General features: G+C 42.5%; 1 protein-coding gene across 2 annotated transcripts in view; it reads right to left on the bottom strand.

The window, feature by feature from the left end:
- Window positions 1-16,947, bottom strand: part of LOC310648286 (WW domain-containing adapter protein with coiled-coil-like) — a 124,081-nt gene that overhangs the window by 13,471 nt on the left and 93,663 nt on the right. For both annotated transcript variants that reach the window (XM_083376037.1, XM_083376038.1), the window contains one exon: window positions 16,416-16,590. In XM_083376037.1, coding sequence (XP_083232163.1) covers window positions 16,416-16,590 — 175 coding nt within the window. The remainder of the gene's footprint in view (window positions 1-16,415; window positions 16,591-16,947) is intronic.

Below are 16,947 nucleotides of genomic sequence, written 5' to 3' on the forward strand. Positions count from 1 at the left end.
AAGAATATTACATGACACAGAAGAAATTCCAAGAGAGAGAATAATCCAATATCTGGAAGAAAATAATGTACCAAAAATTTCAGAAACCTGTAAGATTATGTTATGTTAGAGGAAAAAATAACAATGATGGAAATAACAGAGGCCATAAGACGACAAAAAAACGAGAAAACACCAGGGCCAGATGGACTACCGGCAGTTATATAAAGCTTTGCAAGATATACTAAGTGAACCGCTGAAAAACGTTTGCAATGAGGCTAAACTCCCAAATACATGGATAGAAGGAAATATTACCTTAATACCAAAAGAAGACTCAGATTTGACACAGATAAAAAATTATAGACTGATATCATTTGTAACCCCTTCATGAATTACTGCCTTGTCGTGGCGAAGGGGCTTGCGTAATTCAATGAAGCTATGAGCTATGCCTTGCAGGGCCACCCAAGACGGACAGGTCATAGCCGAGGGTTCTGACAAAACGTGATCCACTGGAGAAGGAAATGGCAACCCACTCCAGTATCTTTGCCACGAAAACCCTATGGACAAAAGGCAAAACGATATGACGCTGGAAGATGAGCCCCTCAGGTCGGAAGGCGTCCAATATGCTACTGGAGAAGAGCAGAGGGCTAGTACTAGTAGCGCCAGAAAGAATGAAGCGACTGGGCCAAAGCCGAAAGGACGCTCAGCTGTGGATGTGTCTGGTGGTGAAAGGAAAGTCCGATGCTGTAAAGATTTTTTCTCCATAGGAACCTGGAATGTAAGATCCATGAATCAAGGAAAGCTGGACGTGGTCAAATAAGAGATGACAAGACTGAACATCGACATCTTAGGTATCAGCGAACTAAAATGGACAGGAATGGGTGAATTTAATTCAGATGACCATCAGGTATACTACTGTGGGCAAGAATCCCTCAGAAGAAATGGAGTAGCCTTCATAGTCAATAAAAGAGTAGGAAAAGCAATACTGGGATACAATCCCCAAAATGACAGAATGATCTGTTCGAATCCAAGGCAAATCATTCAATATCACAGTAGTCCAAGTCTATGCCCCAACCACCAGTGCTGAAGAGGATGAAATTGACCGGTTCTATGAAGCCCTACAGCACCTTATAGAACTAACACCAAAAAATGATGTTCTTATCATCATGGGGGATTGGAATGCTAAAGTAGGAAGCCAAAAGATAACCAGAATAACAGGAAAGTTTGGCCTTGGAGTGCAAAATGAAGCAGGGCACAGGCTGATAGAATTCTGTCAAGAGAATACGATGGTCATAGCAAACACTCTTTTCCAACAACCCAAGAGACGGCTCTACACATGGACATCACCAGATGGTCAACACAGAAATCAGATTGACTATATGCTCTGTAGCCAAAGATGGAGAAGCTCTATACAGTCAGTAAAAACAAGACCAGGAGCTGACTGTGGCTCAGACCATGAGCTTCTCATTGCAAAGTTTAGGCTTAAACTGAAGAAAGTAGGGAAAAGCACTAGGCCACTCAGGTATGAATTAAATCATATCCCTGTTGAATATACAGTAGAGGTGACAAATAGATTTAAGGAATTAGATCTGATAGACAGAGTGCCTGAAGAACTATGGACAGAGGTTTGCAACATTGTACAACAGGTAGCAACCAAAACCATCCCAAAGAAAAAGAAATGCAAGAAAGCAAAATGGCTGTCCGAGGAAGCTTTGCAAATAGCTGAGGAAAGGAGGGAAGCGAAAGGCAAGGGAGAGAAAGAAAGAGACATCACCCTGTCAACAAAAGTGCGTATAGTCAAGGCTATGGTCTTCCCAGTTGCAATGTATGGCAGTGAAAGCTGGACCATAAGAAAGGCTGAGCGCCAAAGAATTGAGGCCTTTAAACTATGGTGCTGGAGAAGACTCCTGCGAGTCCCTTGGACTGCAAGGCAATCAAACCGGTCAGTCCTAGACGAGTTCAACCCTGACTGCTCTTTAGAAGGCCAGATCCTGAAGCTAAAACTCAAATACTTTGGCCACCTAATGAGAAGAGCTTAATGCTGGGAAAGATTGAGGGCAATAGAAGAAGGGGACGACAGAGAATGAGGTGGCTGGATGGAGTCACTGAAGCAGTAGGCATGAGTTTAAATGGACTCCAGAAGATGATAGAGGACAGGAAGGCCTGGAGGAACGTTGTCCATAGGGTCGCGATGGGTCGGACACGACTTCGCAGCTAACAACAAGAAGTTAGTAAATGTGGATTATAAAATTTTTACTTCAATAGTGGCAGAGAGACTGAAAAGATTCCTAACTGAATTTATATATTCAGAACAAAATGTTTTTTTGCCAGAGTCAAATTAAAAATAATCTAAGAGTGATAATGGATGTGTATTGGAATATTATGAAATACATCCAGGGAAACAACTGGCACTGTTTGTAGATGCTCAAAAGGCATTTGATAATGTTTCCTGTCAATTTATGATTCAGCAATTAAAAATAATGGACTTTGGACAGAACTCTGTAAACATGATAAAAACAATATACAATAAACAAACAGTGAAAGTGATTGTGAATGGAGACTATACTGAGAACTTTGAGACAAGAAAAGGCACAAGGCAAGGATGTCCATTGTTATTTATTTTCACCCTAGAAGTTCTAAATAGAAATACAGGTGAAACTTGAAAAATTTGATTATCGTGCAAAAGTTCATTTATTTCAGTAATGCAACTTAAAAGGGGAAACTATTATATGAGATAGGCTCATTACATGCAAAGCAAGATACTTCAAGCCGTGATTTGTCATAATTGTGATGATTATGGCGTACATAATCATTATGTTGTGCTTCAGATCTGACTGGGACCACCGACCTTGGGCCAACTGGGATTGCAGGTGCGCTCCCCAGGTAAACAAGCTGGCATCCGATGTTAGGATGAGTTGGTTGGGCTCCTTGAATAAGGTCCCCCTGTCCATTGCTGGAGAGACCCACCACTGTAGGGATTGCAGGGTCTGTGCTGGGACCTGTACCCTGTGGTTGGAGGAACAGGTGCCTAGTCTCTGGAATGGGAGCAGGAACCATTGGAAGGTTCTGGACTGGAGTCGAACCCAAGAAACTACTGCTATGCAGGAAACCATCTTTCCTAGCAGTTGTGAAAGGATTGCCAACGCAACTACTCGTTCTCTTTGAACTTGGGAGACTAGGGATCGGATACGGTCCTGACGTCCCTGAGACAAGTAAACCTCGCACCTCCTTGTGTGTATCACCGTGCCCAGGTGAAGGATGCGGGTGGAGGGAACTGTCTGGCTCTTTTGAAAATTCACTGAAAACCCGTGGTCCTGGAGAGTCTTGATGGACAATGCCAGGTCTGACTGAGCCAACTGGACTGAGGAGGATTTGATAAGGAAGTCGTCCAGATAACACTGGACACACACCGGAATGGCTCTCAGATGCGCGGCTAGTGCAGCCAGGACCTTTGTGAATGCTCTGGGGGCCGATGATAGGCCGAATGGTAGAGATCTGTATTGAAAGTGGTGGCCTGTGTAGCAGAACCTGAGAAATTTGTGATGCCCGAGAAGGATGGGAATGTGCACGTAGGCCTCCGTCAGATCGATGGACGTTAGGAGGTCCCCCCTTCTGATGCCTGCTAAGATGGATTGGAGCGTCTGCATTTTGAATTTTTTCTATAACAAGTGGGTATTTAGTTTCTTTAAATCCAGGATCGCTATCCATCCTCCCAATCTCTTCAGGACAATGAACAGAATGGAATAAAAACCCCGTCCTTTTTGCCCTGCTGGTACCGGTTCTATGGCCTGAATTTCCAGGAGATGTCGAATTGCCTCCTTCATGAGGCGTCTTTTGACCGGATTTTTGGAAGATGGGCAAGAGACAAAATGCCTCGGGGGAATGGACTTGAACTCAAGTCAAGCCGAATCTGATGGTGTTGAGGACCCAGAGATCTGTAGTGATGTTCTCCTGTCTGTGTGCAGAGAGCCAACCTGGCCCCTATGGGAGAGGTACTCTTGTTGTCACTTGGACCGTCTGAAGGGATGGCCTCCCGCGCCCCGAAAGGGCCGTTTGGCCTGAAATTGCTGCCTGGGTCTATCCCTGTTACCAGATCTGTCGAATTGACCTTCTGGTCTGGGAGGATAAGGGCGGGAGTAATGAGTAAACTCTGAGCCTGTGTAGGTCAGGCGAAAGGACTGCCTGCGGGCACAAGGGGTAGCTCTCCTGTCTGTTCTCCTGATCAGAGGGGACACGACCTTACGCTTATCCTTATTCTCGATAAGGATTTAGTGCCTCTCCAAATAACTGGTCCCCCTTGTAAGGGGCTGAGGCCAACCTCCACTTGGATCTAGCATCCGCTTGCCAGTGTCTGAGCCACAGAGGTCTGCGGGAGGTGATGTTAGATGCTAATGCCCAGGAGGAAAATCTGGCCTTGTGCAAAGATTTTTTTTTATTTTTATTTTAATCCCATTTACATCCCGCCCTTCTCCGAAGACTCAGGGCGGCTTACACTCTAAGCACAAATCAATGTGCTTAGCAATAGCCTTCATTCTATGTATATGCCTGCTTATTAGGGCTTTCGCCCCCCCAAGCGGCATTATTACAAAGTCAGCTTGTTGCCCCCAACAATCTGGGTCCTCATTTTACCTACCTCGGAAGGATGGAAGGCTGAGTCAACCTTGAGCCTGGTGGGAAAGATGAATCAGATGAAGATGAAGATGAAGCAAAGATGAATCAGCCATGTACAGGTGAAACTCGAAAAATTAGAATATTGTGCAAAAGTTCATTTCAGTAATGCAACTTAAAAGGGGAAACTAATATATGAGATACTCATTACTAATATATGAGATTCTCTATGGGGTTCAGGTCAGGCACGTTTGCTGGCCAATCAAGCACAGTAATCCCACGCTCATTGAACCAGGTTTTGGTGCTTTTGGCAGTGTGGGCAGGTGCCAAGTCCTGCTGGAAAATGAAGTCAGCATCCCCATAAAGCTTGTCTGCAGAAGGAAGCATGAAGTGCTCCAAAATCTCCTGGTAGACGGCTGCGTTGACCCTGGACTTAATGAAGCACAGTGGACCAACACAAGCAGATGACATGGCTCCCCAAATCAACACAGACTGTGGAAACTTCACACTGGACTTCAAGCATCTTGCAGTGTGTGCCTCTCCATTCTTCCTCCAGACTCTGGGTCCTTGGTTTCCAAATGAGATGCAAATTTGCTCTCATCAGAAAAGAGGACTTTGGACCACTGAGCAACAGACCAGGTCTGTTTTTCTTTAGCCCAGGTAAGACACTTCTGACGTTTGTTGTTCAGGAGCGGCTTGACAAGAGGAATACAACATTTGAAGCCCATGTCCAGGATCCGTCTGTGTGTGGTGGCTCTTGATGCACTGACTCCAGCCTCAGTCCACTCCTTGTGAAAGTCCCCAACACTTTTGAATGGCCTTTTCCTGACAATCCTCTCCAGGCTGTGGTCATCCCTGCTGCTTATGCAACTTTTTCTTCCACACTTTTCCCTTCCACATAACTTTCTATTAATGTGCTTTGATACAGCACTTGGGGAACATCCAACTTCTTTTGCAATTACCTTTTGAGGCTTTCCCTCCTTATGGAGGGTGTCAATGATGGTTTTCTGCACAACTGTCAGGTCAGCAGTCTTCCCCATGATTGTGATTCCTACTGAACCAGACTGAGAGACCATTTAAAGGCTCAGGAACCCTTTGCAGGTGTTATGGCTTAATTAGCTGATTAGAGTGGGACACTTTGAGCCTAGAATATTGCACCTTTTCACAATATTCTAATTTTCTGAGATTGTGGATTTGGGGTTTTCATGAGCTGTACGCCATAATCATCACAATTATGACAAATCACGTCTTGAACTATCTTGCTTTGCATGTAATGAGTCTATCTCATATATTAGTTTCCCCTTTTAAGTTGCATTACTGAAATAAATGAACTTTTGCACGATATTCTAATTTTTCGAGTTTCACCTGTAGTTTAGTAGTTGTTGAACCATGAATTGCCAATTGGCATTATCAAAAGCTTTCTGTGCACCTGGAAAGATTAATGCCATTTGTTTCCCTGGATGCATTTCATAATATTGCAATGTATCTAAAAACATTCTTCAATTATTCTTTATTTGTCTCTTTGGTGAGAATGCATTTTGATCTGAATGTATAAATTCAATCAATATATTTCAATTGTGCCCTTATCCCCTCCAAAACAGCATATATTCCTGAGTAGGTTTATTCCCTTTGCCTTCCACCAACACTGTTTTTATAAAATCCTCCCATATTTCATTATAATTATTACTTTAATCATCCCTTTTTAAAATTTAATTTCTGTTAATTTATCATTTATTGCTATATTTCATATTTCATTATACCACTTATTTCTTTGAATAACCCAATTCCGTCTCCAATATTTAGCCATCACTAATCTAGCTGCCATTATCAAATACACGTCCAGCAGCCTCTGTATTTCCTTTAATTCTTGATCCAAAAAATTAATTGGGATCATCCAAAACAAAAAATTAATTTTCGGTAAAACTTTCATTTTTATTGCTGCAATTCTTCCAAACCATGATAATTTTACTTTTCCATATTTATCTGTTTTATCTTTTATATCTTTAACTTTTCATAATTTATCTTCTTTAATTCTTGAATATTTTTTGGGATGTCAATACCTAGATATTTGATACTATCTACTATTTTTAATTTATATTTTTCTTTCAATACATCCATTTCTTCTTTACTATGGTTATATAACATCATTTCTGATTTTTCCCAGTTTATTTGCAATCCACTATATTTCCCAAATTCATTCAAATGTAAATATACCCTCTCTATAGTAACTATGGGATTTTGAAATCTGCAAATAAATTTATTTTAGTTTTCTTATATACACCAATTCCTTCAATCAATGAATCTTTCCTAATTGCATTTGCCAAAACCTCCATCAATAATGCAAATAGAACTGGGGATAAGGGACAACCCTGTCTCGTTCCCCAGCTTAAGGTTATTGTCTTTGTAACACCATCATTTATAACTATTCTCGCCTTATTCTCTAAATATATCACCTTTCTAAAAAATTTTCCAAAGCCTAAATTCTCTATTAATATCTTCAACGTAGGCCATTCCACACAATCAAAGGCCTTAAATACATCTAATGCTAATAAACCTGCCTTTAATTTTTTATTCTTTATATAATAACCTATATTTAATACTTTTCTTACTACGTCTGACATTTGTCGGCCTCTTATAAATCCACACTGATCATTTTTAATATAATTTTCTATAAATGTATTCAATCTATTTGTCAATATTGCTGTAAAAATCTTAGCATCCTAATTAATAAGGGATATTGGTCTACAGGTGAAACTCGAAAAATTAGAATATCGTGCAAAAGTTCATTTATTTCAGTAACGCAACTTAAAAGGGGAAACTAATATATGAGATAGACTCATTACATGCAAAGCAAGATAGTTCAAGCCGTGATTTGTCATAATTGTGATGATTATGGCGTACAGCTCATGAAAACCCCAAATCCATAATCTCAGAAAATTAGAATATTGTGAAAAGGTGCAATATTCTAGGCTCAAAGTGTCCCACTCTAATCAGCTAATTAAGCCATAACACCTGCAAAGGGTTCCTGAGCCTTTAAATGGTCTCTCAGTCTGGTACAGTAGGAATCACAATCATGGGGAAGACTGCTGACCTGACAGTTGTGCAGAAAACCATCATTGACACCCTCCATAAGGAGGGAAAGCCTCAAAAGGTAATTGCAAAAGAAGTTGGATGTTCCCCAAGTGCTGTATCAAAGCACATTAATAGAAAGTTATGTGGAAGGGAAAAGTGTGGAAGAAAAAGTTGCATAAGCAGCAGGGATGACCACAGCCTGGAGAGGATTGTCAGGAAAAGGCCATTCAAAAGTGTTGGGGACTTTCACAAGGAGTGGACTGAGGCTGGAGTCAGTGCATCAAGAGCCACTACACACAGACGGATCCTGGACATGGGCTTCAAATGTTGTATTCCTCTTGTCAAGCCGCTCCTGAACAACAAACGTCAGAAGTGGGCTAAAGAAACAACAAACCTGGGCTAAAGAAAAACAGACCTGGTCTGTTGCTCAGTGGTCCAAAGTCCTCTTTTCTGATGAGAGCAAATTTGCATCTCATTTGGAAACCAAGGACCCAGAGTCTGGAGGAAGAATGGAGAGGCACACACTGCAAGATGCTTGAAGTCCAGTGTGACGTTTCCACAGTCTGTGTTGATTTGGGGAGCCATGTCATCTGCTGGTGTTGGTCCACTGTGCTTCATTAAGTCCAGGGTCAACGCAGCCGTCTACCAGGAGATTTTGGAGCACTTCATGCTTCCTTCTGCAGACAAGCTTTATGGGGATGCTGACTTCATTTTCCAGCAGGACTTGGCACCTGCCCACACTGCCAAAAGCACCAAAACCTGGTTCAATGACCGTGGGATTACTGTGCTTGATTGGCCAGCAAACTCGCCTGACCTGAACCCCATAGAGAATCTATGGGGCATTGCCAAGAGAAAGATGAGAGACATGAGACCGAACAATGCAAGAGCTGAAGGCCGCTATTGAAGCATCCTGGTCTTCCATAACACCTCAGCAGTGCCACAGGCTGATAGCTTCTATGCCACGCCGCATTGAAGCAGTAATTGCTGCAAAAGGGGCCCAAACCAAGTACTGAGTACATATGCATGCTTATACTTTTCAGAGGTCCGATATTGTTCTATGTACACTCCTTGTTTTATTGATTGCATGTAATATTCTAATTTTCTGAGATTGTGGATTTGGGGTTTTCATGAGCTGTACGCCATAATCATCACAATTATGACAAATCACGGCTTGAACTATCTTGCTTTGCATGTAATGAGTCTATCTCATATATTAATTTCCCCTTTTAAGTTGCGTTACTGAAATAAATGAACTTTTGCACGATATTCTAATTTTTTGAGTTTTACCTGTATATGGATTTTGGAGAAAATGTTATGAATATAATCCAAACAATTTATCATAGACAAAACAGCTAAAATAATTGTGAATGGAGATTTCATGGAGAGTTTCAATATTAAAAAAGGTACAAGACAAGGGTGTCCACTATCTCCACTATTATTTATTGTAACTCTGGAAGTGCTGAACAGAAATGTTAGACAGGACCCAGAAATTAAAGGAATGGAGATAAAAGATGAAAACTACAAACTACAAGCATTTGCGGATGACTTGGTATTTATATTAGAGGATCCCTTGGAGACAAGTCCTAAATTATTAGCAAAGATCGAAGAATTTGGAGAAGTAGCGGGACTGAAAATAAATAGAGAAAAGACTAAAGTTATAGTGAAAAATCTTACAGATAAACAAAAAAATCAATTGTCAGAAAAAACAGACCTTCAAGTAGTCAAGAAAGTTAAATACTTGGGGATATATCTAACAGCAAGCTGTGCAACAATAAAAGAAGACAACTAGGTAAAATTACTAAAACAAATAAAACTAGAAAATCAAAGGGAAACAAGATTCAGAATATTTCCAAACATGGGAAATTTTTTATAAATGATTAGAAAAACGAAATAAAGGGTAGGAATGGAAACTGTATTACTATTAATGTTAAATATGTAAACCCAGATGTGTTGCTTACTAAATACTAAAGACTGTTATGAAAGACAGCTGAAAAAGACCATGGTGCTTATAGAAAAATCTAAAAGCTTACTGAAAATCTAACAATACAACAAGGTAAGACTCCTAAGAAGGAAGAGGAGGGTTTAACCAGGTTAGCAAGGAAGAGCACATGCAGATAGTCTAAAACTATAAACATGGCTAAAGTTGATAACAACAGTATTAAGGGCTATCTCTGGTATATTTGAAATAAACATAAGAATTGGTATATCAACTACTCAAAGGCGATGACAAAATACAGAGAGATAAGAAAGAGAAGGCAAAACTATTCAACTCATCACACAATTCAATTTTGAGCAAATATTTCCAAGTGGGACCTCTGGTAAAAATGCTGGTAAATATCATGTTCCTTTTCAGTGTTTGAGAAATACTAAAAATAAATGGCTAGATTCAGCTGCATAATAGACTTACAATATATTAAGCTACGAAATATACTGACCGGGTTCACATATTGAGTCAAAATGTGATTTGTTTGCTTCTGGCTTATGGAAGTTCAGCCAATTATTATTTAATCAATCTTAATTAAGTATAGCTTGGCATTACAAATGAGTCCAGCGATTATATGATCTTATATCATTGTCCCAGCATGGGCCTAAAGATTAGATTTTCTTTTACATCTGGATTACTTCAACTGAGCTACTGTCCTGACATATGCTGCTTGTTCAATCCTGTTTGGTTTCTCTTGCCAGTGAAAAAGATTGCCCAAACCATACATGGACTGCTTGCTTAGCATTAAGTCTACATGAAATTACAGATTTGTTGTTAAGCTCAGTCTTTCCCATAGTGTCAGAATCCATTTATATTTCATTTCTAACTATCTCCTCTGTGCAAAAACCAAATCTCATCTTCCTCTGGATTCTGCCATTCCCAAGGGGGAGAGGGAACAAGCATGGGGCTTTATTGCTTTCACTTCCTTCATTAAATGTAACTTTTGTTTATTCTGCCTGTCTGCTATCCATTACAATGTAAACCAAATTGCTTCCTTACTAGGCATTCTCTCTGAATTTACCGGGCAACTAGAAAAGGGGGTAGAGGAAAAAATTATAACCCTCCGGGATCTGGGGGATTTCTCCGAAGGAAGTGTGAGGAGCTGTGGAAATGATCGTGCTGCAAACAGATTTTTATCTTTCTTTTCCCACGATGGATTTACCACCTGGAGATTGGCTGATCTGGAACTGACCAAATTAACTGTTGGGGGGGGGGTTGCTTGGGGGTGCTTTAAAATTGTCGAGATGTAAGAGAATGCCTCAGATCCTTATCTTCACCAAGACCAAAGAGGAGGATATTAACCTAGTCAGAGCAGTTTTTAAAAAACTGCGGGCTGCCCACCAATATGCCAAATTATTGAAATGTGAATTCCACCAGGAAAGAAAAGACTACCTGGGGTATCGCATATCCCCACAGGGCATCGAAATAGACCTAAGAAAGTCAGGGCAGTATTAGAATGGGCACCACCCCGCACAAGGAAGCAATTACAAAGTTTCCTGGGTTTCGCAAACTTCTACCGCCAAGTCATCTCTTCGTTCGCCCAAATAGCCTTGCCCCTCACAAACTTGTTAAAAATGAGGGGGGGGGGGCAGTGAAACCCAGCCAGCCACTGAAATGGACAATGGAATTCCAAGTGGCATTTGAGAGGCTAAAGAGACTTTTTTCTGCTGAACCCATACTGAGGCACCCGGACCCGGATAAACCTTTCGTAATACAGGCAGACGCAAGCGATGTGGCGGTGGGAGCTGTATTATTACAGGAAAATGATGATGGGGCACTGCAACCGTGTGCATATATGTCCAGGAAACACACTGAGACAGAAAAACGCTGGGCTGTGTGGGAAAAGGAGGCTTACTTACGAGGCGTCATTTCCTTGAAGGAAATAAAATCCCCTTTATTTATTTATTTATTATATTTTTATACCGCCCTTCTCCCGAAGGACTCAGGGCGGTGTACAGGGCAATAAATATAAAAATGAAATACAAAAGTTAAAAAACAATTAAATATTATGCCCAGATTTAAAACAGTAATTAAAAGACATATTAAAACCCCAACCCTAACCCATCAAATCAGGTCAGATTGCTCGAATAGATAAGTTTTTAGATCGTGCCGGAAGGAGCGGAGGTCGGGGGCCATCCGGAGCTCAACTGGCAAGCGGTTCCACAGGTCTGGCGTGCCCACAGAGAACGCCCTCCCCCTGGGGGCCACCAATCGGCATTCTTTGATCGGAGGCACCCTGAGGAGGCCCTCTCTGTGGGAGCGCACTGGACGGAGGGAAGTTGACGCCGGCCGCAGGTGTTGCCGTAGGTAATCCGGACCCATGCCATGTAGGGCTTTGTAAGTCATTACCAACACCTTGAATCTCACCCGGAGGGCAACCGGCAGCCAATGCAGCTCGCGGAGTATCGGGAGACTCCCAGCACAACTCGCACGGCTGCATTCTGTACCAGTTGGAGCCTCCGAGTGGTCTTCAAGGGCAGCCCCATGTAGAGAGCATTACAGTACTCCAGACGAGAGGTCACGAGCGCATGAGTGACTGTACGCAAGGCATCCCGGTCCAGATAGGGTCGCAACTGGCGCACCAGGCGAACCTGGGCAAAGGCCCCCCTAGTCACAGCTCCAATATGCTCTTCTAAAGAGAGCTGTGAGTCTAGAAGGACCCCCAAGTTGCGCGCCCTATCTACGGGGGGTAATAGCTCACCCCCCATGGCAAGAGATGGAATAATCGGAATTTCCCGGGATGCCGGCACGAACAGCCACTCAGTCTTGTCAGGGTTGAGCCGAAGCCTGTTCCTCCCCATCCAGACCCGGACCGCCTCCAGGCAACGGGACATCACGTCGAGGGCATCACTGGGGTGGTTTGGGGTCAAAATAAAAAGTTGGGTATCATCAGCATACTGATGATACCCAACTCCAAAACCACGAATGATCTCACCTAGCGGCTTCATATAGATGTTGAACAGGAGAGGCGAGAGAACCGATCCCTGAGGGACTCCACAAATGAGAGGCCTCAAGGTCGACCTCTGCCCCCCTGCCAACACCGACTGCGAACGTCCCAGAAGGTAGGAGGAGAACCACTGAAAAACTGTGCCTCCCACTCCCAACCCCCTGAGACGTAGCAGCAAGATACCATGGTCGATGGTATCAAAAGCCGCTGAGAGGTCTAAAAGGACTAGGACAGAGGAGCAACCCCTGTCCCGAGCCCGCCAGAGATCATTCACCAGCGCGACCAATGCCGCCTCCGTGCTGTACCCGGGCCTGAAGCCCGATTGGTACGGGTCTAGATAATCAGCTTCATCCAAGAACAAAGGGAGCTGCTGCGCCACCACGCTCTCAACAACCTTCGCCAAGAAGCGAAGGTTGGAGACCGGACGAAAGTTGTTTAATATTGCTGGGTCCAAGGCAGGCTTCTTGAGGAGGGGTCTCACCACCGCCTCCTTCAAGGCGGCGGGAAAACTACCCTCACTCAAAGAGGCAGTGATCACTGCCTGGAGCCAGCCTCGTGTCCCATCCCGGGCCGCATAAGTCAGCCAGGAGGGACACGGGTCCAATAAACACGTGGTGGAGCTCAGCTTCCCCATGATCCTGTCCACTTCTTCAGGAGTCACAGGATCAAACTCCTCCCAGATAACATCGACAAGACTGCCCGTATCCTCATCGTCAGACTCTGCCCAGTCGGAGTCCAGACTGGTCCGGATCCGAGCGATTTTGTCCGACAGAAATCGACTAAACTCCTCGGCACGACCCTGCAAGGGCTCCTCCCTCACCTTCTGATTAAGGAGGGAGCGAGTTACTCTAAACAGGGCGGCCGGGCAATTATCTGCGGACGCGATGAGGGTGGCAAAGTGGTTAGACCCTTCCAGGTCTGGACAGACCACAAAAAGCTGGAAGCGCTAAAAACACCCAGAAAACTCACTCCTAAGCAAGCCTGCTGGTCTCAGCACTTTCAACAATTCCGTTTCACAGTTAAACACTTGCCGGGGAGAAAGAATTTCCTGGCAGATGCACTGTCTCGCATGCCCCAATATAACAGCACACGAGCCACTGACTCTAAACCACTTATGCCAGAACAACTGGCAGCGCCAGTAACCACCAGGGCCCAAGCTAAAATAAACCCGCAGCTGGGTAGCCAAACTGGAATCGAATTCCAAAAGTCTTTGGAAACAGTTGAATGTTTCCAGAAAAATAGACCTGTGCGCACAAAGACAGACTACCCTGGGTGGGGGAGAAGTTATATATACCTGCCACTCAGAGGATCAATTTCATGCAGTTGTGCCATGATACAAAATCAGCAGGGCATTTTGGATTTGTAAAAACTTCACATTTAACTAAAAGGCAATTTTGGTGGCCATCCATGAAAAAGGACATAGAAAGCTATGTGGCCTGCTGCCCAACGTGCGCAACGGCTAAGAGGTTGCAAGGGAAATCTCCCAGACTATTACAGCCCCCTGGAAAGAAATAGCCATGGATTTTATAGTAGAATTACCAGAAAGCAACGGCAACACTGTCATCTGGGGAGTTACGGATTTGTTTTCCAAACAAGTGCATTTTATCCCTTGCCAAAAGATTCCCACCGCAAAAACCTTAGCAAAACTATTCGTGCAGCACATTTACAGACTGCATGGGGCACCCCAACGCATTGTATCTGATAGGGGAGTGCAATTTACATCAAAATTTTGGAAGGAATTTTTATCCCTCTTAGGAACCACTCAGGGACTGTCATCTAGTCGTCATCCTCAGGGGAATGGCCAATCTCAACGCTCGAACTCAGTACTTGAACAATACTTAAGATGCTTTATTAATTTCCAGCAAACAAATTGGATGGACCTACTCCCTTTCGCAGAAGTTGCTTACAATAATGCGGTCCACTCTAGCACAGGTTACACTCCTTTTCAAATAGCCACCGGTCAAAGTTTCAACCCTATGCCAGAACTAATCCCAAACGAACTGGAAATCCCATTGCTGAAAGAATGGATTGCACAATTGCAAAACACCTGGCCAATCGTTAGGAAAGCTTTAGACGAAGCTAGGCAAGCACACATAGCACAAGCAGATACAAAGAGAGTCGAACCCACACCATTCAGTGTAGGAGAAATGGTATATTTATCTACAAAATACCTAATATCCCTACAGCCCTGTTAAAAACTTTGACCAAAATATATAGGACCTTTTCCAATGAAAAGAATCATAAACCCAGTAACAGTAGAATTAGATCTACCCCAAAATCTTAGGCAAATACACCCAATTTTTCACTGCAGCTTGCTGAAAAGGGAACAACAGTCACCCTTACGGACAAAAACACCACCACCACCTCCAATCATGGTTGAAGGAGAACAACACTTCGAGGTAAAAGAAATCCTAGATTCTAGAAAGTATCATGGAGCAATTCAATACCTAGTAGCTTGGAAACACCTTCCCTCCTCAGAAAACGAGTGGGTCCATAAACGTCACATCAGAGCACTGAAGCTGGTAAAGAAGTTTCATACAGAATATCCCAACAAGCCAGGCTAACATATATATTTTTGTTTCCTCTACAGGTGGATCTCTCCTATTTTTATGGGGGGTAGGATGTCACAATCCATTTATATTTCATTTGTAACTATCTCCTCTGTGCAAAAACCAAATCTCATCTTCCCCTGGATTCTGCCATTCCCAAGGGGGAGAGGGAACAAGCATGGGGCTTTATTGCTTTCACTTCCTTCATTAAATGTAACTTTTGTTTATTCTGCCTGTCTGCTATCCATTACAATGTAAACCAAATTGCTTCCTTACTAGGCATTCTCTCTGAACTTACCGGGCAACTAGAAAAGGGGGTGGGGAAAAAAAATTATAACCCTCTGGGATCTGGGGGATTTTTCCGAAGGAAGTGTGAGGAGCTGTGGAAATGATCGTGCTGCATACAGATTTTTATCTTTCTTTTCCCACGATGGATTTACCACCTGGAGATTGGCTGATCTGGAACTGACCAAATTAACTGTTGGGGGGGGAGTTTGCTTGGGGGCACTTTAAAATTGTCGAGATGTAAGAGAATGCCTCAGATCCTGTCTATTATGCCTGCTATCTCCTATTTCTTAGTAAAATATCCTGCTTGGAAACCCCTGTCTCCAAGAGTGCTGCTTTCTTAAGAAGTGGGAAGAGGTGGGTGCTGACACATAGCCTCACAATGTGTAAGCAGAGATCCATGGACAGAAGACCTGGAAATACAGTACAGTAATACCTGGATGATATGCATAGCATTCTTTTACCACTATTTCTGCTTTAAAGACCTAGAGAGAAAGCTTACTGAATTTCTAGGTCAAACAACTGCTGCTGATATATAAGGTAATTGCAAATTATCTATCTAATAAATGCCTATGTGTACAGAGTTAGGATGGAAAACAATTAACAGTTAACTACTCTAGGTTATACTGTATAATATTTTTTTAAAAAACTACCTCTGCTGGTTCTACAGCAGGAGTGTCAAATTGCCAGCCTGCAGGCTTTATGCATTGTGCTGAAACCATGCCCGCCCCATTGCCAGCAATGGAAAAAAAGTTGCAATATGCTGTGACACATTATGTGATGTTGTGAGTTTGACACCCCTGTTCTACAGCCTGTTTCTTCCCACGGAAGGGAACTATTCTACCCCCCCCCCCCAAAAAAAAATCTCCAAAGTGAAGAGTGGAAAGTTTATGAAAAACATTAGCAAAGAGTACTTATTAAATGTTATCAGACACACAAAAGTGCTAATAGATCAGATCTACAACACACAAGAAAACACTGAATGTACAATCACCTGCTTTTCTGCATGATCTGCAGGCCATCCTTGGACATGCTTTATAAGATTCTCATTGAAATGGCCTGCTAATGTAGGAGTTAATGAACATGTAGGCCATCCAGATACATTTTGTGGTGCTGTTGTGTTTGAAACACTTGTATTGGAGGTATGATTTGGACCAGGAGATGGACTACTATAAGAAAAAGAATGAACTGTGTCACTGTACATTAATTCATACAATTTTCAAATCTTCTATCTGTAAGACATTCTTTTCCTGCTACTTTGCCAGCCATTAATGGTATGCATTATTAAAAATATGAAATGTATACATTACATATATTGTCTTAGATTTATGCAAGTTATACTGAATTATTTCAATAATCATTGACTTAATTTCAGTAATAACATGTTGATTTTAAACATTGGCTCTTCTTAGTGAATCACCAAAGAAGCTAATGAGTTACTAGACTACATGTATATCTTATTCACTGCTTTCCACAAATCTTTAGTTTGTATAGTTGAAGAACATTTTTTTTATGTATTCCATTTA

Source organism: Vipera ursinii, assembly GCF_947247035.1.
Source record: "Vipera ursinii genome assembly, chromosome: W".
Classification (NCBI taxonomy): Eukaryota; Metazoa; Chordata; class Lepidosauria; order Squamata; family Viperidae; genus Vipera; species Vipera ursinii.